Raw genomic sequence first — 22,515 nt, forward strand, 5'->3', positions numbered from 1 at the left:
CTGGTGAATTGTTTTGATCATATTAGATTTGGTATTATTATTATTATTATTATTATTATTATTATTATTATTATTATTATTTGGTACCAGAGATTGAACTCAGGGTACTCAATTACTGAGCCACATCCCCAGACCTGTTTTGTATTTTATTGAGAGACAGGGTCTTGCTGAGCTGCTTTAGCACCTTGATTTACTAAGGCTGGCTTTGAGCTCGTGATCCTCTTGCTTCATCCACCTGAGTCACTGGGATTATAAGCATATTCCACCTCGCCTCACTAGGTTTGGTATTTTTCTTTATTTCCATATTTCATGGTGTATTATACTTGTACATAATGGTGGGATTTGTTGTTATGTTTTCATACATATGTACAATACAGTGATAAAACTTAGCCAATATCATTCTCGAGTATTTCTCTTTTACCTGCTTTCCTCTCTCCCCTGATCCCTTTCCTCTGTTCTACTGACCTCCCTTTGATTGTCGTCAGATTCCTTTCACACACACACACCTTTCTTTTCCTTTTTCCTTTCTGGCTGCCACATACATTTTCAGCATGAATCAATTTTGATTTTAAATTTAGGTCTACCATTTTCCCATTGCTCTTTTGTGTGTGGTTCTTTTTGCTAAGGCTTATTCCTGAACTCTTAATTAAGTACCTGATATATTAGTGAAGCTGCTGCAACCTGACTCTGCTGGAAACCATTTCTTCCAACATTGCCATTTAGCATCATCTTCAGTCTCCTTTATAGCAGTCAAACTCTGCTAAGCCTTACAGAGTCTCATCTGGTACATTCATATCAAAAATGAATTTCCTCCAGGCTTTTAGTATTCTCTCTCTAACATACACATAATTACATTGCACCCACCATAAATAGCTCAGACATTCTTGTCCACAAAATTCCAACCACTATGATAATCTTGCACTTTGATAATTTTCTCCTTAACTCAGTATGACCACCATCTTACTTGAGCTTCATCTCCCTAATTGTGTTTTGTGCACCAGGCCTACAGTCATGTCTGAAATTAATACCTGAAAATGTTTAGTTTTTCTAGTTTTATACTCTTTTGTGTCAGGAAAACAAATCAAGTACATTAGATCTATTACAGTTTCAAGTAAAAATACTAACTTACTTTTATCTTTGCCCATCAATAGTGGTAGAGACACTTAGGTCAACTTACATAGAAACTGCAACATCTTATATACTCAACAACAATTTCATTGTCCATGGAACGAAAAATTAATTGAAAGAGTAAACCCCAAAATGGATATCTGAAAAATAAACTGGTCAAAATTAGTAAGGCAATCAGACTTAAATAATCATATATTTTACCAATAGCACTAACTTAAAAGTATGAGTCTACAATAACTAGAAAAATACATGTTAATGGCTAGAGGCATAAAAGTTTCTATTATGATAGGCAGTCTCTTATGATGCTTTAATATTATATGATAGTTGTGAAATGATTACAAACTAATAATGAACATAATCTATTTGCAGATTAAAATGTTCTTCCCTGTATTATCTACAAAGTTTAGATAAACCTCAAAATGCCCTGGAAAAGAAATTTCTTAAGTCTCATCAAAATGAACTGCCAGGTTTTTTCCTAATTTGACATGACACAGTGCCAAGATTTCTAGTCCTGAATACACACTTTCTATAGGGAAGAGACTTTTATCTTGGCAATTAATAGATCATTTATCTCATTTCATACAGCCAATTTTAGTCGTAAGAAAAGAAATGTTTATATATTTATTCTGCTGACTTTAATCTATAATCTAATCAGGGATCAACAAACTTTTCCTGAAAAGAGACTGATAATAAATATATTAGACTTTGTAGGCAAGTCTTCATTGCCACTCAAGTGCCAGTGTAGCACAAAACAGCCTAGACTGTGGGTAAATAATATAAGTTTCTGTGTTCTAATAAAACTTTGTTTACAAAAGCAAGTGTTATTGTTGGACATCGTGGTGTGCTCCAACAGTCACAACTACTCAGAAAGCTGAGGCAGGAAGATTACTTGAGCCTAGGAGTTTAGGCCAGCCTGGGAAATAAGAGAGGGGGGGGAGGGGAGAGAAGAGACAGGAGAGAGAGGGAGGGAGAGAGAGAGAGAGAGGGGAAAGAATGAAAGAAGGAAGGAAGGAAGGGAGGGAGGGAGGGAGGTAGGGAGGGAGGGAGGGAGGGAGGGAGGGGAAAAAAGGAATAAAGATAACAATTAAAAAAAAACAGTGTCAGGCTCATCACTTTTCCAGAGTATTAATGTTTATGCTCACAATAGATGTTTGGCTAGGCTGTATACATACATACATACATGCATACATGAAAGCAATTCTGTTCTTTTGTTTGCTTTCTTTTATTTTTTCCATTTTTTTTGTTGATACATTATAGTTGTAAATCATGGCAGTATTTGTCGTTACATATTTCCACATGCACAATATAACACTCCAGTTTGGCCTATATCATTCCCCAGTATTTTCCCTTCACTCCTCCATCTCCTGGTCCCTTTCCTACACTCTACTGATCTCCTTTTGATTTTCACTTTCTTTTCCTTTTTCCTCTCTTGCTTCCACATCCGAGAGAAAACATATGCTCCCTTGATCTTATGAGTTTAGCTTATTTTGTGTAATAGAATGTTCTCAAGTTTCATCCGTTTTCCAGCAAATGACATAATTCATCTTTATGGCTGAATAAAGCTCCATTGTGTGTATATGCCACATTTTCTTTATTTATTCATCCTTGATAAGCACCTAGTTTGGTTCCATAGTTTGGCAGCTGTGAATTGTGCTGCTATAAACATGGGTATGCATGTACTACTCTAGTATTATGACTTTAATTCTTTAGGATAAACATTGAGTAGTTGTATAGCTGGGTTATATGGTGGTTTCCTGCCTAGTCTTTTGAGGAACCTCCATACTGATTTCAATAGTGGTTATATTCATTTACAATCCTATCAACAGAGAAAAAAGTGTCCCTTCTTCTCCACATTCTCTCTAGCATTTATTATTGTTCATATTCTTTTTTTTTAAGTAGTTGGACACAATACCTTTATTTTTATTTATTTATTTTTAATGTGGTGCTGAGGATCGAACCCAGGGCCTCGCACGTGCTAGACAAGCAATCTGCTGGTTTTTTTTTTTTTTTAAGGGCGGGGGGAGAGAGAGAGAGAATTTTAACATTTTTTTTATTTCTTAGTTTTCGGCAGACACAACATCTTTGTTTGTATGTGGTGCTGAGGATCGAACCTGGGCTGCGCGCATGCCAGACAGGTTCGCTACCACCTGAGCCACATCTCCAGCCCCAGCAATCTGCTGTTGAGCCACAACCCCAGCCCCATATCGTTCATATTCTTGGTGGCTGCTATTCTGACTAGAGTGAGATGAAAGCTCACTGTAGTTTTGATTTGCATTTCCCTAATTGCTAATGATGTTGAACATTTTCATAGATTTGTTGTCCATTTTTATTTCTTTTTTTGAGAAGAATCTGTTTAAGTCATTTGCCCAATTAAGCTAGGTTATTTGAGGTTTTGGTATTAAGTTTTTTAAAGTTTCTTATATAGTCTGGATATTAATCCTGTGTCAAAGAGTAGTTAGCAGGGCTGGGGATGTGGCTCAAGCGGTAGCACGCTCGCCTGGCATGCATGCAGTGCAGGTTCAACCCTCAGCACCACATACAAAGATGTTGTGTCCGCCGAAAACTAAAAAATAAATATTAAAAAATTGTCTCTCTCTCTTTTTTTTTAAAAAAAGAATAGTTAGCAAATATATTTTCTCCCATTCCGTAGGTTCTTTCTTCATGTTACTAATAATTTCCTTTGCTGTGCAGAAGCTTTTTAATTTGATGCCATTCTGTTTATTAACTTTTGTCATTATTTTCTGAGCTTTAGGAGTTCTAATAAGAAAGCCTTTGCCTGTACCTATATGCTGGAGTCTCAAACCTATATTTTCTTCCAAGGATTTGCATAGTTTCTGGTCTAATTCCTGGGCTTTTGATCTCTTTCAAGTTTGTACAGGGTCTAGTCTTATTTGTCTACATATAGATAACCAATTTTCCTGGCACCATTTGTTTAAAGCCTGTCTTTTCTCCCAATATATTTTTGGCATATTTGTCAAGAATCAGATGACTGTTAACTGTGTTGGATCTTTTTCTGTGTCTTCTCTTCTTTCCCATTGGTCTATGTATCTGGTTTTATGACAGAGCCATGCAGTGGTTATTTCAATAGCTTTGTAGTACAATTTGAAGTCAGGTATTGTGATGATGCCTCCAGCTTGCTTATTGACTTAGAATTGTTTTGGCTATTCTGAATATTTTATTCTTCCAAATGGATTTCAGGACTGTTTTTTTCTAGGTCTGGAAAAATGACATTTATTATTATTATTATTATTTTAAATTTATATATGACAACAGAATGCATTACAATTTATATTACATATATAGAGCACAATTTTTCATATTTCTCTTTGTATACAAAGTATATTCACACCAATTTGTGGGCATTTTGATGGGAATTGCATCAAATCTGTATGTTGCTCATAAAACCAATTTCAAACATATACAATCATATTAGTAGTGATTTTAGTGTCCAAAAAGAGATCTACTAAACAATAATTACTGGGCTGGTTTGGTGACTTGTAGTCCTAACTACTCAGAAGGCCAAGCCAGGAGGATTGCTTGAGTCCAGGAGTTGGAGATCAGGTTACGCAAAATAGCAAGACCCCCATCTTAAAAATAATAATAATTACTGATATCAAAACACATCTCAATCATTATGATAGTCACTAACTCTTCATTGTTTTCCTTGAAACTCTAATATACAATTAGTGAATGTCAATTTAGGACTAATTGTGCTATGTTATAGAAGAGAAAGCTGATTATAATAGTAAATGAAATCAGCTATCATGAACTGATTTGTGTTTATTTAATTACAATTATCATGCTGATGACTCTACATATTAAGTCTCCACCTATAGTCCCCTAGGTGCTAATTTTAAAGATATGAGTTTTCATTAAAAATAATAAAAGAAACCCCTCTATGCATTTCAATAATTCAAATTGTATCATAATTTGACTATTAACACAAGGGAAAATCAATGCAACTAATTCAGATTTAAATTCAAGATTACACAGTGCAAAAGAGGGAATAGTCTTGGAAAGGGAAGTAGAAAAATGTAAGATCCCTCTTAGAGGTCAGAAAAAATAAATTAAAAAATGTGATTTTTTTTAAAGGTAGTGTTAACTTGAAGTGGAAAACAAAAAGCAAAAAACCTTTGAAGCAAAGTCAGTTGTGTTTACAAGGACCTTTGAGTTTCTTTGATGTTTTAGTGATTCTGGTTTTTAAAATGTTGATTTGTGGAGGATGGGCACAGGGGATTGAATCTAGGTGCTTAACCATTGATCCACATCACCAGCCCTTTTTTTACATTTTTTTTTATTTTGACATAGGAAATCCATAAATTACTTAAGGCCTTGCTAAATTGCTGAGGGTGACTTTGAACTCAATATCCTCCTGCCTCAGCCTCCAGAGCCACTGGGATTACAGTGTGCATCATGAAGCCCGGCCTTAAATGTTGATTTTATAATCCTTTCTTTTTAGCTGATAAGAGAAATTACAAAATACAGAATACTTGCAAACTACAAAATATAGGATACTTACAACTAAAGGTGCTTTGTTAAATGATCAGAGTTTAACTAACTCTGCAAGTGACTCTCAAGCAGTGACTCTCAAACTGGGAGAGTAATACTAGTCTTATCAAGAGAAGTTTAGAAATGCCTGGAGGCATTTTGTTGTTGTTTCACCATCACTGAGGAAACTACTAACATTTTTTGGCCAGGCCCATAGATAGTATATAACCTTCAGCTAGTAGGAATAGTCCAAACCAAAGTACCAATAGAGTTCTATCAAGAAACCCTGGTGCAAAGAAGTAATCTACCAAGGAAAACACAGTTGCAGTTAAGTAAGAGAACAGAGCAGGTGCCGGATGCAGTGCTGCATGCCTGTAATCCCAGTGGCTCTGGAGGCTGAGGCAGGAGGATCATGAGTTCAAAGCCAGCTTCAGCAAAAGTAAGGCCCTAAACAATTCAGTGAGACCTTATCTCTAAATAAAATACAAAATAGGGCTGGAGATGTGACTCAGTGGTCTAGAGCCCTTGAGTTCAATCCCTGTTACCAAAGAAAAATAGACCACCCAGGTGACTTGTTTGTACCAGTGGGTCTACCTAAAACGAAAAGGGATTTTATGCAGTCAAATTTTTTTATTATCCATTTAAATATAATTCTTTATTTCTTTATGTTTGTCAAGAAGTAAGTATATTTAAGATAACAATGAAAAATAATAAAAGAATGACAAGTGTAGGAACCTAATGATGACTTACACTTTTTGATTATAGACTTGAGATTCATCAAAAATGACAATGCAATCCCTAGCTATTGCAACAGAAATCTTAACCTCTGAGTGAAAAAAAAAGAGGGATGTTGAGATACCTTCAATCATCTTTTCTCACTTCTGCGTAAGTACCAAGAGAGGTTGGCCAAAAATATTTTAAAACCTAAAACATACTATTAAACTTGGCTTTTCTTTAAAATAAGTGCAAGTATATGATATGGCCTAGTGTTAATTTACAATCCCTACTTTCTTATGCTGCGACTGTCTTTAAATGTGCCCAGTTTGAGCTGAGATGTGCCATAAGTCAGATATCAAAGACTTATTATGAAGAATGTAAAATAACAGTTATATTTTAATTTTGATTACAAATTAAAAGGATGACATTTTGAATATATTGAATTATGTAAAATGTGTTATTAAATGAAGCTCATCTGTCTTATTTTTTAAAATATGACTTCTAGAAAATTTAATTTACATGTAGAGTTAATATTATATTTCTATTGGTGGTTCTAAGGGATCAGTGAGAAATAAGAGAAAGATCATGTTCAGATTCCCTATTTCATCATTTGGGTTTGATGTCATTCACTGATCTTCTTATGTATTCCAAACCATTTCAAATTTCATGTGGATTTGGGTAAGACTGAGATTTCATACGAATCACAGAGAACTTACTTTCCCATATATGTTTGTTCAGTGTCCCCCACTGAGTATAGTCTTCATAATAGTGTTTATGGTCCTGTTTCTAATTTTATACTGCATGCATCAGTTAAAATGCTGAAGATTCAGGAGGGTTTGCTTTGCTTCAGTGTATGCTCTGGTAGACTATATGTTATCCCGAAGAACATATTTTCTCCTCCACTCTCCCTGTCTCCTCCAAGAGGTGCTTGTGATCTTCCAAGCACACTTTGGGAGGATGTTATCAGCCTTACTTTGTTTCAGTGAGAAGAGAACAGTTTCCAGAGTAGGAACTATCTAAAAATGTCTCCTTAGTAATGAAAGCATTTATTGCCAAGACTTTTGTTGCTTTGTCAATTGTCTATATTGGCTGTAACCGCCAGGATTTTGCTGTTTAATTATTTAAACCACATAAATGGGCAATCTTTCATATATTATCTCTATTTCTTCTTTAAAAATGAATTATAAAATTTTAAATTTGACCCATATTTGTATAGATGAAATATCTGAGACTCAGAAAATTAATGATTTGCCTATAGTCACACAATTAGACTTCTGACTACAATCCTTTTGGCTGTATTCCTTACTTCTGCTGTTGTTCTCGTAAGGAAGTAATTTATATTTCTGAAAACTAAATGGATAAAGCCCAACAGTGCACTGTGGAAATTGAGATGTGCAGGCCACAAGTCCCCAATGTCTGTTCTGCATTTATTTCAACACACCAAATATTTGACCTCTGTGAAAAGAATGCCAAGGTAAATTAGGCAGAACCAGAAACAGGAACTCATATACATGCCATATATTAGTGGCAATTTCAGATGTTTGAGTTTCTTTCTTTGTACAGTTGAAAGTGGAATAATATTTGTCAGGGCTAGACAAACAGTAGATGCTGGCAGAAGACCTTGCCTTGTATATGACTCACTTCCATTAGTACAGTACACTTCAACATGACTTTTTAATTGTGGGGAGTGCCTCAGCTCTACTCATTATGCCCAGCCTAAACCTCCATCTTCCCTGGATTTAAGGACAAGATACTTGTTTAAATTCCACTTAAGTTATATGATCCCTTTACTTAAAGTCTAATATTTTATGCATTTTTATTCTATTAAGTCTAAATCCTTATGCTTGATTTTCAAGGAATTTCATAATCTGACCTAAGCACACAAATATGTCATCCTTTATAGAATCCTTTCCTCTCAGCAAAATGAGGTGTCCTTACTGTTTTTTAAACATACTTCTTTCTGCTGAGTCTTTTATGCTGTTTAATTCACTTGCCTTTTATTCTCTTTTTAGAATCTGAATCCTATGTATTTATCCAGGTCTAGCTCAAATCCCAAGACTCATCTCTTACTTTTAACTCTTTAGTGTTTACAATTTGTACCAAAATACATTTTAGCATTTATTTTGTGGCAGGGTAGGGCCCTTGCCACCCTCCCACTACACTAACTTTTACCAAGGAGGAAACTGGTGTTACCAAGAAAGACCTGTTTATAATTTAGGAGTTCCCATTCTCGAGATTATAATGAGGATCTAGAGTCACCTCCACCCTTGGAGATAGATCCAAGATTGGGGTCCTTCGGCACAGGTGTAAAGGTTGATCCATTGCCTGAATCTCTTACATTGGCACAGAAGATGATGTACACACACACACACATACACACACACGCCAAAACTCAGGAAGGAAGGGAGGAAGGAAGGGAGGGAGGGAGGGAGGGAAGGAAAGGTGGGCGGGCGGGGGGAAAGAAGGAAGGAGACCCTTTGAAATCCATTGAGAAATGATACTGTTCTGGTCAACCTCACAGAAAATGGATATTTCTTGTCATTTTCTGACTTACCATATTGTGACCAAGCATAGTGCTATTATTTTATTTTTTTACTAAGACCTTTACTAGGATTCACCTGGTTTATAACTTTCTACCTTTAAATATAACTGAATCTGCTGGAAGGTGGTGGCAGAGTCTGTAATCCCAGATATTCAGGAGGCTGAGGCTGGAGGATCACAAGTTTGAGGTAAACTTGGGGAACTGAGCCAGACTCTGTTTCAAAATAAAAACTAAACTGGGCATGGTGGCACACATCTGTAATCCCAGTGGCTCAGAATGGTGAAACAGGAGAATTGGGATTTCAAAACCAACCTTAGCAACTTAACGAGGCCCTGAGTAACTCATTGGGACCTATCTCTAAATAAAATACAAAAGAGGGCTGGGGATGTGGCTCAGTGGTTTAGTTCCCAAGAGTTTCATCTCTGATAGCAAAAAAAAAAAATTAATAATAAATGAATAAATAAAATAAAAAGGGCTGGGGATGTGGCTCAGCAGTAGAGCACCCCTGGATATTTGTACTAGGGAGTACAAAAAAAAAAAGAATTTTCAATACATATTACTTTTTGTCTAGTTTATTTCATTCAGAATCTCCCTGTTTTTGCTATTATCAATAGTTCTTTATTCTTACTAAGTATGTTTCCAAAATTTATTGTCTATTTTCCTATTGATATACATTGGGGATTTTTTTTAAGTAAACCAGGTTATATTTATACAATTATTATAAATTAAATATTAAAAATTATTAAGCAATGAAAATAAGAAGTACCTTCACATTCAACAACTTGGATAAATCTTATAAAAATACATATGGAGCTAAAAAAGCCACATACCAAAGAACACATGTGTATGATTACACTGTATAAAGTAACAAAATAGGCAAATCTAATCCTTGTTATTAGAAGTTAAAATAGTGCCTAAGTCTGGGGGAGTGGAGGGAATAATTAGGGGAGCAATGAGAAAGGGCTCATGAAAGTGCATTTGATGTCCAATTTCTTGACCTGGGTTAAGGTTCAGTGGATATGTTTACTTTGTGATAATTCATTGTACTATACGTGATTTTCTTTTGTCTGTTATATTTAATAAAAGAGAAGCTCTATTAACAGTAAAAAATCAATCTCTACATTCATGTAATAGTTAGTAATCAAATGTCTACTATATGGTTAATATGAGTATAAGGGTTCTGAGGCATGTAAGACAGATATGTTCCCACAGTCCAACATTGGGGATTTTTTGACTATTACAAATAAAACCACCATGAATAGTTGTGCACAAGTCTCAGTGTGGATGTATGCTTTTATTTCTCTGGAGTAAATATCTCGACAGATGTGATTTAATTTGTAAAGCAACTGCCAAACAGTTTTCTAACAGTTTGTGCCATTGTTTATACTACATGTTATAGTCTGCAGTTCTAAGAGAGATACCATAGTCTTCATCTTTGTCAACATTTGTTATGATGAGTCTTAAATTTTGTCCATCCTACTGTATGTGTAATAACATTGCAGTTTTGATTTACATTTCAACTTATGTTGGATATCCTTTCGTGTGCACATTCACCATATTTGTGTCTACTTTGGTGAAGAAAAAAAGTCTTCTGCCCATCTTTTCAAATTGGGTGATTTTTCTTATTAATAAGTTGTAAGAATCATTTGTATATCCTAGATATCATTCTCTTGAGAGAGATATGTTTTGCCAATACTTTTTCCTAGTCTGTCAGCTTACCTTTCCATTTCCATAACAATGAATATACAATAGACAAAGTTTGTTGTTGTTGTTGTTTTTGGTACTGGGGATTGAACTCAGGGTCATACCACCACTGAGCCACATCCCCAGTCCTATTTAGTATTTTATTTAGAGACAGGGTCTCACTGAGTTGCTTAGTGCCTCACTTTTGCTGAGGCTGGCTTTGAACTTGCAATCCCCCTGCCTCAGCCTTTTGAGCCACTGGTATTGCAGGTATGCACCACCACGCCCAGCATGAGACAAAGTTTTTGAGGAGAGGAAAAAAGAGAGCATGAGGCAGAGAGAGCTAGTTAGTTTTAAAAGCCTCTGCCAAGCAGCTTTTTATATTTTCTTCCAGAAGTTGTATAGGTTTAGCTGCTACATTTAGGTCTGTAGTCTATTCCTACCAGTAGTGTGTGAGGGCTCCCATTGATCCACATCCTTGCCAACTTATTATTATCTTTTTGATTATAACCATCTTGATAGATGTGAAGTAGTATCTCACTGAGGTTGTACATTTCCCTAATGGTGCTGGGTATCCTTTCATTTGCTTATTTGCTTTTGCATATTTTCTTTGGAGAAATGTCTATTCTAATTTCTTGCCATTTGTCTTTTCATATTGAACAATAAGAATTGCTTGTATATTCTAGGTAGTTATATATATTCTAACTATATGAATTGTAAATATTTTCTTCTATGATTGTATTTTCACTTTCTTCGATGGTAGCCTTTAAAAGTTTTAAATTTGATGAAGTTCATTACTTTATTATTTTTTCTTTTGGTGCTTGGGCCTTTGGTGTCTTAAATACAAAGTCATTGTCTACCCCAAGATTTACCTATGCTTTCTTACATTTAGTTTTGGTTCTTACATATATATGTGTTGTCCATTTTGAATTCTTACATTTATGTCTGTGGTCCATTTTGAGGTAATTTTTATGTGGGGTAGGGCTTAACTTAATTCTTTTGCATTAAAGACTATATCATTTTGAAATAATATTTTCATTTGGAATGCAATTCTAGGATATCAGTTTTTTTTTCTTTCAGAACTTGAAAATGTTGATGTACTGTTTTCTGGTTTGCATGGTTCTTGAATGAATTTTGACATTTTACTTTCACTCCTTTGTACATAATGGTATCTGTTTTCTGTAGATGCTTTTCAATTTTTTTCTTAGCACTGGTTTTAAGCATTTAGTGTAAATTTGTGTCATCTTTATCATTTTTCTTATTCATTGAGCTTTTTGAATCTGAGTGTTCATCAGATATAGAACATTTTTATTTATTATTTTTTCAAATGTGTTTTTCCCACCTTTTTAGGAACTACCATAACATATATATTGGACTGGTTGAAGCTGTGCATACTGATGCTTTGTTCAGTTCAGTCTCTTTCTCCGTGTTTGATTTTGGAGTCTTTATCACTGCATATTCAGTTTGCTGATATTGACTTCTTCAATGTTAAATCTGCTGTTAATCTCATTCAGTGTAATTTTCACCTTAGCCATTGTTTTATCTGATTTTATCTAATTTTATCTGTTTTATCTAATTCAGACATTTTTATATCTTCTTTTTCTCCTTTACATGCTTATGCTTTTCCATAGCATCTTGAACATATGGTATACAACTGTATTAATGTCCTTGTATAATAACTCTATCACAGTGTAATTAATGATCATTTTTATTAATTTTCTTTTCAACATGGGTTATATTTTCCTCGCTCTTTGCATGCCTCATACATTTTTATTGGATTCCAAACATTGTGAATTTACCTTGTTCAATACTGGAAATTTTGTATTCTTTTAAATATTCTTGAGCTGTGTACAGCTTTTTTTTCTGAACTATCTTGGAAACATTTTTATCTTTTTACGATTCTTCTAGACAGGAGTTACCTTCAATCTTGGGCTATTTTGTCCCTTTTACTGACTATGTTACTTGATGCCCTTTTATTATAGATTTTCCATTCTAGCTGGTGATTACAAAAATTGATCTGCATGCCAACAATCACCACCACCTTCCATTCTGTTCCTTTCTGAAGGTTCTTTCTCTGGCCTTACATGTGAGCCCATTGTTACATAGCCGCAGACTTCAGGGGAACCCTCCATAGATGTCTAGAGAGCTAGTGCATGTACACACTCTCCCTCCATCTGCAGTTCTCTACTCTCTCCTTTATTCTGCTCTGGGACTTCTAGCTGCGTCGGTCTCTTCAGACTTTAAAATCCATCTCTTCAACTCAGGAGATTTTCTATTTGAGTTTTCCTTCTCTGGATGTGGCCTGAAAAATTCTTTCCAGGGAGTAAATTGGGATAATCGTAGCACTCATCTCTCATGCCTAACTTTATCTTAGAGGTCACTCTTATGCTGCTTATTATCTAATATCTGAGAACTGTTGTTTGTATTTTGTCCACTTTTTTTCCAATGTTTCATATGCGAGGGTAAATCTGTTGCCCCTCTTGGAGAGATTTAGTCTTCCATAAATGTTTAACACTATTCTCTGGCACATCATTTACAATAGATGAGGTTCTTCCTGGTAACAGCAGCGGTAGGCCTACTGAATGCTCCTAGGCAAGTGCCTTCACAAATTTCCAATGGTATATGTTATTATGCTGCCAATTATTTGTTTCAGATATGTTTTTGTCTCATTTAGATTGTACTCTGACATTAGGAACCCTTCATATCTTAGAATTTTATGTCCCCTCCACCCAAACTGGTCACATTTACCTTTAACAATTACTCAACCCTTACCCCGTAAGAATTCCCTTTGAGGTATTAAAGAATAATTCACTTGAGATTATTTATCTCCATGCCAACAATCACCACCACATTCTATCCTGTTCCTTTTCTGAAGGTTTTTAATATAACCTTATATTAAACATGTTAAACATCAATGCCACATATTTAAATGCTATGAGTAAAAGTGAATGCTGATTCATCCACTAATTGTATGTATCCTGGTAGAAAGAACCACCACTACTTTATTGTGACCAGTTGAGAAATTTTCTTCTCATTATCCACCAGACTAGTTAATATGTCTTTAAGGCAATAAGTTTAAAAAATAATACTGATAAATCAAAATATTGAAAACTCTACAAACTAAGCAGCTAGTTCTTCAGTAACTGGAAGCACTGACTATGCATATAAAAGTATATCTGATTATGAGTCAAAGTAAATATCAAGAAGGTAATATGCAATTAGATCTTTTTGCTCTTCTGATTTTTCCACCAATGAATTATCATTAATTTCTATTCTACAATAAGAAAAAATCTACAACATACCATATTCTATAATAAGAAAAATAAGAAAAAATTAAAACTAGTTTTAAAAGATCTACTTAAATATTTCAGTATCATGTAACCAAACAACTACTCTCCACACAAGTATGTTTTTATTCAACAAACACATTCAGGGGTACATTCCTGGAGTTGAGGATGCATGCTGCTGAGAGGTGGACCTTAAATGCCTTGTTCTCATAGCTTATTTCCTCTCAGTACTATTTATATATGGGGGCTTAATAGTTAATATATGTGTTTAGGTTAATAGTGTAGTATATTTATAATATTATTGGAACCATGAGTTTATCCATCAAATCATTTGTTAACTCTCTCATACATTCTAGGCATTTCCCTAGTCACTGATGTAACAGTAGTGAACAAAATAACTAATTTCCTGCTCCTGTTGGAAATTGTGTTTGAGGTTGGGTCAGAGCAGTCAAGTAGATAAACAAATGTAAGGCAAGTGGTAAGAGAAGTCTAAAGTGGTAAGGCAAGTCTGAAGAGAAAGAAAGGCAGGGTAATGGGCTTGATAGTCATGACAAGAGGCTATATTTTGTGTAGGATGGCCAGGAAAAGTCTTTATCACATGAAATGCCACTGTTACAGAGACATGATAAAGTGAGGGGGTAGTTAGCTAGTTAGATGATTTGGGCAGTTAAGGTTGAGGCAAAGTTGCAAGTGTAAATGCTCTGAAGCAGGGGTGGGATTGGTGTATTTAAATGGAACTAACAGACAAGAGAAGAATGTTAGGAAATGGGGAGAAGAGGATGAGGGGAGTCACATTGAATAAGAACAGTCCATAATAAGGCAGGGCAATCCATAATAAAATCATGGCTTTTTTTTTCCTGATACCAGAGATTGAACCCCCAGGGGCACTTAAACACTGAGCAACACCCACAGTCCTTTTTAAAATATTTTATTTAGAGATAGGGTCTCACTGAGTTTCTTAGGGACTCACTACATTTCTGAGGCTGGCTTTGAACTCAGGATCCTCCTGACAGCCTCCTGAGCTGCTGGGATTACAGATGAGTATGACCAGGCCTGGCTAAAGTCATTGCCTTTTATTTGGAAATGGGAAGCTATAGGAAGATTTTGAGCAGAGAGACACAATCAAATTTATATTTAAGAATATCACTCTAGTTGCCATCAGGACAATAGATATTGGGGAAAATGAGGGCAGAAGCAAGGACAGAAGAAGGCTATGGGAATCATTCAGTTGACTTATGATGTGGGTTTGGCCTGTATATTGGCTTAGCAGATGCAGAGGAGTGGTCAGATTCTGGGCATGTTTCAAATGCTTATTTGGAAAGAAGGAAGTCAGAAAAATAAATAAATAAAATGCTTTATAATTTATATCAAATTCTAGAAAATGCAAAACAATCTATGATGACAGGAGATGTTTGGAGACAGCCCAGAAAAGGAGAGGGGAGGGATTACAAAGAAGGATGAAATACTTTTTTGATTTTGGTGATAGTCTCATGGGTATATTCATGTCAAAACTTATCAAATCCTACACCTTAAATGTGCAATTTATTGTAGGTCAACTATATCTCAATAAAATTATAAAAATAAAGACATAATATTGTCTAATGGACTGGAGTTGGAATGTGAGAGAAAAGAGATCAAAGGTGGTTTGTAAGTTTTGGGCTTTGAGCACCTGGATAATGGGAATTAAATTGTCATTCTTATTTCTGAGATAGGGAAGACTGAAAGCAGATTTTGAGAGAAAAATGAGTTCAGTTTTCAACATGTTGTTAGAGATGCCTACTAGATACATTTTATAACATAATAAATACATGGTAGAAAAGAAATGAAGAATGACTCAGATAGACAGTTTCTCTGTATGATCCACTGGTTCTCCAGAAAGCGCAGAAGTACACTGGACCAACGGGGACCTCTCATGGCCCCTGTAGACAAATATTTGTGCACACCTTTTTTTTCCCATCGTTTTCTTTATTTAACATTGTGAACATGGTGGACTACATTCTTTTTTCTAAGTTTTAAAGATTCAGTTAATTTGGAGAAACAACTGATGGGTTCATTGTTGGAGGTTGATGAATAACCTTAGCAGAGACTATAGTAACAAGCCCTTGGTCACAGACAAACGAGAATGGCTCCACCCAGGATGGGAGCATTGCAGACACTCTTCCTTGGGCTGGCTAGCTTGTGCCTTTCCCCCCTTAACTGTACATATCAGTAATTCAGCTATATTATGATTTAAATCAGATTTTGCTCCTCTTGTCAGAAAGTACAATTGCTTGTTAGTTGATAGGTTGTGATGAAAAGGAGTCTACTCCTTGGGCTTGATACTTAGCTCCATTAATCACTGGATGTGTGACTGCCTCAATTTACTCTAAAATAAGGATTGGAATAGGACCTACTACTACTGTAAGGTACTATTGTTATGAAGATTAAATGAATTGATATGTATAAAACCTTCAGAATAACAACTGGACATAAAGAAAGCATTCAAGAAATGTTAGCTACTAGCTTTCTTCTCTGACAATCGGTTTTGTCAGTTGGTTCCCACTAAGTTGTGGACTTTTTTGGACCAGGACCAGATATCTTGTCTTTTGATTTTCATTCACTCCCACACCATGCTAGGGCTTTGTCCAGCGTCTGGCATGAATGGTAGCACAAAGTGAGAGTTAAAAATATGCTTTTGAATTAAATAATTTCTTCCCTTACGGATAAAGATAAGAATCTCAAGATCTTAGCCTGAAGACTAATGTCCATCTCTCTGCCCCCACCTGTCCCCGCCTTAAAAAAAAGCAGGCCACTGTCTCCAGTTTACACCCTCACTCACAGTTCCATTCACCTTCCCCTTTCCTAATCAGAGGGATCTTGGGGTGGGGCTTCAAGGAACCTCTAGGAGTTTGAAGGGGAGGGAGCCTGGAACCATAGACTAGCTGTGACAAGTCAGGGGTGGGATTTGGTAGTTCAGAAAAGGAGGTACCAGACCAGGAATGGGGGATGGGAGTGATGGTGGAGTGGGCTAGTTCAGGATGAACCAGAAATGAGACGTTGAGGAAAGCCAGAAAGGACCAGTTGGCAGGGGGGGGGATGGGTGGGTGACTACTAGAATCATGTGGAGGGTCACTTGTGAGGGCACAGAAGCAAAAGCAGGTGATTGGACGAGAACGAGAGTCCTAGTTGCCAAGGCAGCGACTAGAGGAGAAGGTCTTCAGTTGAGGAGAAGGTCTGGACTAGAGAAGGACGGAGCTCCAGCTCCGTGTGTTCTCCAGTAGAGTCTGTGGACTGACCCCCAGATATCCCTGCTGAAGTGTCACCCAGGAAAGGCGTAAGCCTTTCCTGGCGCCACCCCTCTGTGCTTGGCTACCCACACGCCCCCTGAGCCCCACCTCCTACGCGCCCACAGACGCCCGCCGCAGCCTACTTCACCGGCTCACCCAGGTGACCACAACATGGCTGTGGCGCAGGTGCTGGTCTTCTGGCTGTTCATGGTGCTCTTCTGGCTGTTCGTGCTGTGGCCGAACTGGCGAGTGCCAGGCCAACCGGACCCGAGCACCGGCCAGCGCTGGTCGAAACACAAACTCTGTGCAGACGACAAATGCAGCAGTGAGTGCACAGGCGGGTGGGCAGCCCAGGGTCTCCACTGAGGCTCTTTGGGGCCACATGGGGCTCCGATCTCCCTCGTCCCCAGCCCCAAGGGCTGGGTGAGGGGGGTCGCAGGATGACGGGTGGGGAGCAGGAGTGACAGAGCCTCGGGACCCTGCGTGTGTCCCCTCTGGCTCTGCTGGCGCCCCAGCCAGCCCGCTCGGGTTGTGGGGGGCTTCGACTCCCACTTGTTGCCAGCGTTTTATTTTTCTCTACTGACTGAGGCAGGGGTTGGGAAACACGATTCCCCAGGGACAGCTCTCAGTTTATTCCCTTCCAGGATTCGCCTAGGATCTCAGTGGGTGATGGGGTTGTGTCCACGCTGTAGCAGAGCGCTTTTCTGCCCCCTCTACAGGGACCTGGGCCGGTGCAGTATCGGGGCAGATGCTCTCCAGGGCTCGGTGGCCCTAATTCCCGCGGAAGGTTGATGGTGGGGCTCCTTGGGAAAGGCTCACTGGCCCCTTTGTCCTTTTGCTGCACTGGGGATTGGGCTGGTTTTGCCTTTTAACAGGGACTAGAGTTTAGGCTTGGGAAGAGCACCGAGTCCAGGCACGCAATGTGTTCCGAGGTCTCGGCCCCGACTCTGCTTCAATCCTGTCATTTCTGTGCATAGAAGCCTCCCTTCATATTTGAGGTAGGGTAGCAGGTGGGCCAATAATCTTTTGCTTTTGAAAGAGGCCAAGGATCTGCACCAGCCACCTGGGAACTGCAGCCTCTTCTGTGCGCAGGAAGCGGACAGAATTCCTGGATTGGAGGTGGGCAGTGGGGAGGATGTAGCCATTCAGATTCAGATGAAGAGGTTTGTTGCAATAACAATAAAAAATACTCCAAGATTTTTATAAGCCAATTCAGTTTTAGACTCAGTCACTAGTGTTGTTGGAACCTCTTTCCTCTATATATTTACTGGCCCAGAATACTTCTTATGGACTCCCGCTTGGTTTCTAGTAACCTTGCAACTTGATGACTGTGTTGTCCATAAATTGTAAGCAGTACACATTTTAAAATATTCATGCTAAAAAGGCCAAGAAGTTTACCATTGAGCTCTTTATGTCTAAATTGGTGTTACCAAAACCAAATTTTGTAATTTGAATTGTTTGTTCCACTCCAATAAAGAAAAAAGATGTCTCCAATATATGTTAAGAAGTTCCTAGAGGTAACCCTAAGGCTGGAATAAATAAACACTCAGAGAAGCAAAGCAGCTGCCATGATATTTTCTTTCATTTTTGCTATTCTTTGCTATTGAGCGCTATCCTACGTGGGATACCTGGACAATCTCATCACTGATGCTTCGTCAGTACTAAGACATGGTGTTGGTTAGGTTCAGTGGGGTAACATAACTTGAGAAATGGCCTGTGTCCAAACAGATGTGACCAAAAACAACAGGTGGGTCTGTGTTGCGTTGTAGGAAGTAGTGAGGTGTGTATGTAAGGTGTCCTTGTGTGCCTTCCAAATAAGTGCTCCAAAAAAAAAAAAGAACTAAATAGGTGCTCCATAGTATGCATTATGTTGTCACCTAATATATTACTGATTTATAAATCCTCTATGACCTAAGGGGGAACAAGAGAAACATTGCCATTTCCACTTGTGATGAGAATTCCCCACCTTAAAGTGTCTCTCACCTTCAACTTGGCCTCTTAATTACATATGAATTAGGATGCTGACAGTTCTGAAAATAGTCCTATTTTAGCTTCAAAAAAACAAGTTACCCTCTCCAAATCTGTGTTTGTTCCTCAGACATATATTTTTATAAAACAAACATTCTCGTGTATTTTACTGCTAATTGGCTTTTAGAAAAAGTGTTATTTCCATTTCTTTGTGCTTTTTACATACATCTATTGTCCATTTCATCTTAAATCAGAAACTATTTGGTCAACCAAAAGAAAAATGTTGCTTCTACCAGTTTCTAGATCAATTGTGATCCTAGTCCTGCATTTTAAGCATGAAGGTATTGCCTGACCTTTTCTCGTGGTTAAACTTGTTCCTTGTCAGATAGGATACCCACTTTTGATTTTGTTTATTAAAAAAATACGAATGAGGATGTTTTGAAACAATCTTAATGTTGGATATAGTCAACAATATTTGCTCAGAGAAAATATATTTCCTGGTTATTTACCCAGATCCTGAACCCAGAGACAGCAACTCTGCTGCAAATGAAATTGACAGTGTTTATGGCTGCATGGTAGCACTTGCAGCCACTTAAAGGTAATGTCTTTTAGCAGTTAGTTCAAGTTAATTAACCCCTTGGGGGTTCCTGGATATTCTAACCTCTTTCCTATTACCTCTGCATGAAGCCATACTTAAGCCTGTCCATGTCTACGCTTGGATTTACATATTTGCAAAATGAAGCTTTCTATGATTATGAAACAGAAAAAAATTGAGGAGGCCTGCAAGAACCAAGAGTTTCACTGAAACCAGCTATGGTTGGTGGTAGCCACTTTGCTTTTTATTTCTCAGCACAGAGAAAAATAGAGAAGCTTCCTTTTCCCTCGTCTAATTGCAGGGAATATTGTATTTTATAGCAATAAAATCTCTAAGGATTTTAGATACTTTGAGCAGGTGAATTAAAAGTGATTCCAGAGAGTACTGGAAAAACTTGATTTTTGTTCATAGTGGGATTCATATTTCCTGATGAGTCAATATGGACTGTGAAAAATCAAATCCTAATGTTTGTTTTTTTCTTTTTTCAATGTTTATATACAGTGTTAATGTATCGAGGTGAAGCTGTTGAAGATTTCACAGGACCAGATTGTCGTTTTGTAAATTTTAAAAAAGGTGACCCTGTATTTGTCTACTATAAACTTGCAGAGGTATCACCAGAACTTTGGGCCGGAAGTGTAAGTAAAAGTTTGACAGGTGTTATATTCTTAATTTTGATGGGTAGCAGTGTAGATTTAAATGACTGATTTCTTGGGGTCTTTGTAGAGTTAACCTGACCTCTTTGCCAGGCCCTGTGCTCCTAACACACCTAAGGCCTGGCACAGCATAGAAAGTCAGGAGACTTTCTGAAACAGAACTGAACTGGTTGTGGTTGCTACTCCTCACATCAAGTTCCAGAAGGCTCTACACATCATAAAGGTCGTCATGGTGAAAACATGACAATTCTTAGCTTTGCTGTTTCAAAAGGGAAGGATTCATGGACATTAGAGTTAATCCTGTAAATTAAGTCAGAGATAGTAACTCAGGCATGCATATTTAAAGTTGATTTTTTGTGTATTTTACCTAATCAATTGTGCTGTTTTTACTCTAAAAAAGCAGAATATTATGTCCATTGTGTGCTTTCCCCCCCCCCTTTTTTCTTTTTTGCAACTTCTGGGTCATCCATTTCCTGCTTTTCCTATATTCTATGCCTGAAGGTTCCCCCAGGGGTTCTACTTCCAGCCAGTTGTATGGATCTTCTGATGAAAGACATGACATTGTTTATATCATGCTTTGATATTTTAAATGGGGAGATTCACTAGGAGTGTCCTCCTAGTGGCTTATGAGTATTGTCCTTTTCATTTAAAAAAATGTGATATGTGGATTGTTTACGTAAAATAGTAGCAAGGGTCTTTGATGACTGTAGGAATGTTCTAGTTTAGAGACATTCCGGGTTGCATCCTTGAAAGTTCTCACCCTAAATAAAACACCACACAGCAGAAAATAAGACAGAAAATAAGAGTAATCCCTATGGAAAGCTAGTTTCATTTTGTTGCCATTTCTGACTCTTAGGGAATGATCTTGAAACATGGTGCCTCTAGGTACAAACTTTATATTTAGACAGAGTCCCAGTTGCAGTACTCCATATAAAGAACCATCTATTGTTTCTTTCAAGTATACCAAATAGGATTGGTAACCTTTAAACTTGGAACTGTTTTTCCATGTACCTAAGTGGCATTTTTCATGTAGTAGTCGTCTTTCTTTCCTTCTTTGAGCTTTTGGATAAATGGGCTTGATTTGCATTTTCTCCTCTCACATTGTAGCCTGTTAACTCTGTTCATCCCTAGGACTCTTGCCATTCTGGGTGGCAGCACTCATCCTGTCTTCCTGAGGAGCCCTGCTTTCAGCACCTGACCAGAAAGGATCTTTGCCAACTGATGAGTGTTTGGGTGGCACCTTGTTTGCATTGTTCCTCTGGCATTCATTTGTCCTCTTTGCCTTCAGTCAGGTTGTGTTTTATCTTAGCTTCCTATAAAATGAAAAACTCAGTTAGGAAAGGACCCCTGTCTAATCCATCTTCCTTTTGAATATTTCCTTTCAGGGCAGTGGCACTTAAGTACATTTGTTCTGATAGTAGCTTATGCAGAATTTGTTCTCTTGTGGCAGTTCTTGGCTCCCCACCCACAAATCAAATCAGCAGCACCTTAGCAGGGATGATGTATGGAAGCAAAATTAGATATAAAAATTATTTCCATTCATGAGCCTCCATGATTCTGCATCATTTTTTTCATATCACAAGAAATGGGATACCACCAAGTGTGTAATTATGGAGCTTTATATAATCTATGGTCTCATTTGACACAGATTAAGAAGAGATAAATGTGTTCCCTTTCTCCATACATCTCTGGTTTCTTTCCCTTTTCCAAATTTAACCTTAATAGAATTTTCATCAGAAGGGAAAAGTGTATTTCCCCTCAGACTCGCCTCTCATATCATAAGTGTTATACTTAAGAAATTAAAAACTCTTTAGTTTTCAAAATGATTCTCCTTTTGAGTTTTCAGTTTTCATTCTGCAATGTTGTTGGTTTTCTAGAGTCTCTGACTTTATCTGCAGTGATGAAACTTTTAATTGCTCCGTCTTATCTAATCTTCATGGCAGTATTCTACCACTAATACTGGCTCTCAGATGGTTTCTAGATATAACAAGAACATTCATGAATGGGGATATTTTAGAGGTAGTGATAAGATGCCTTTTTAAATTTTCTTTTTTGTGCATTTGATTTGCCTATCAGTTTCCTTTAATTATTGGCAAGAATCTTCTGTTCCTTTTAGTCAGTAGTTAGTAATAGGAGTGTCTTTCTCAAGGGGAACTTTATATATCTTTTGTACACTTTATGTAACTTC

At 37.2% G+C, this 22,515-nt stretch overlaps 2 protein-coding genes across 2 annotated transcripts in view; both read left to right on the forward strand.

Annotated features, from left to right (window-relative positions):
- The window catches only part of LOC144374684 (uncharacterized), a 233,936-nt gene that overhangs the window by 65,025 nt on the left and 146,396 nt on the right, over positions 1–22,515 (forward strand). The window lies entirely within an intron of this gene.
- Positions 1–22,515, forward strand: part of LOC144374683 (transport and Golgi organization protein 1 homolog) — a 79,210-nt gene that overhangs the window by 10,755 nt on the left and 45,940 nt on the right. Inside the window, exon 2 of the mRNA XM_078037441.1 lies at positions 20,176–20,309. Coding sequence (XP_077893567.1) covers positions 20,176–20,309 — 134 coding nt within the window. The remainder of the gene's footprint in view (positions 1–20,175; positions 20,310–22,515) is intronic.

This window comes from Ictidomys tridecemlineatus, unplaced genomic scaffold (genome assembly GCF_052094955.1).
Source record: "Ictidomys tridecemlineatus isolate mIctTri1 unplaced genomic scaffold, mIctTri1.hap1 Scaffold_82, whole genome shotgun sequence".
Classification (NCBI taxonomy): domain Eukaryota; kingdom Metazoa; phylum Chordata; class Mammalia; order Rodentia; family Sciuridae; genus Ictidomys; species Ictidomys tridecemlineatus.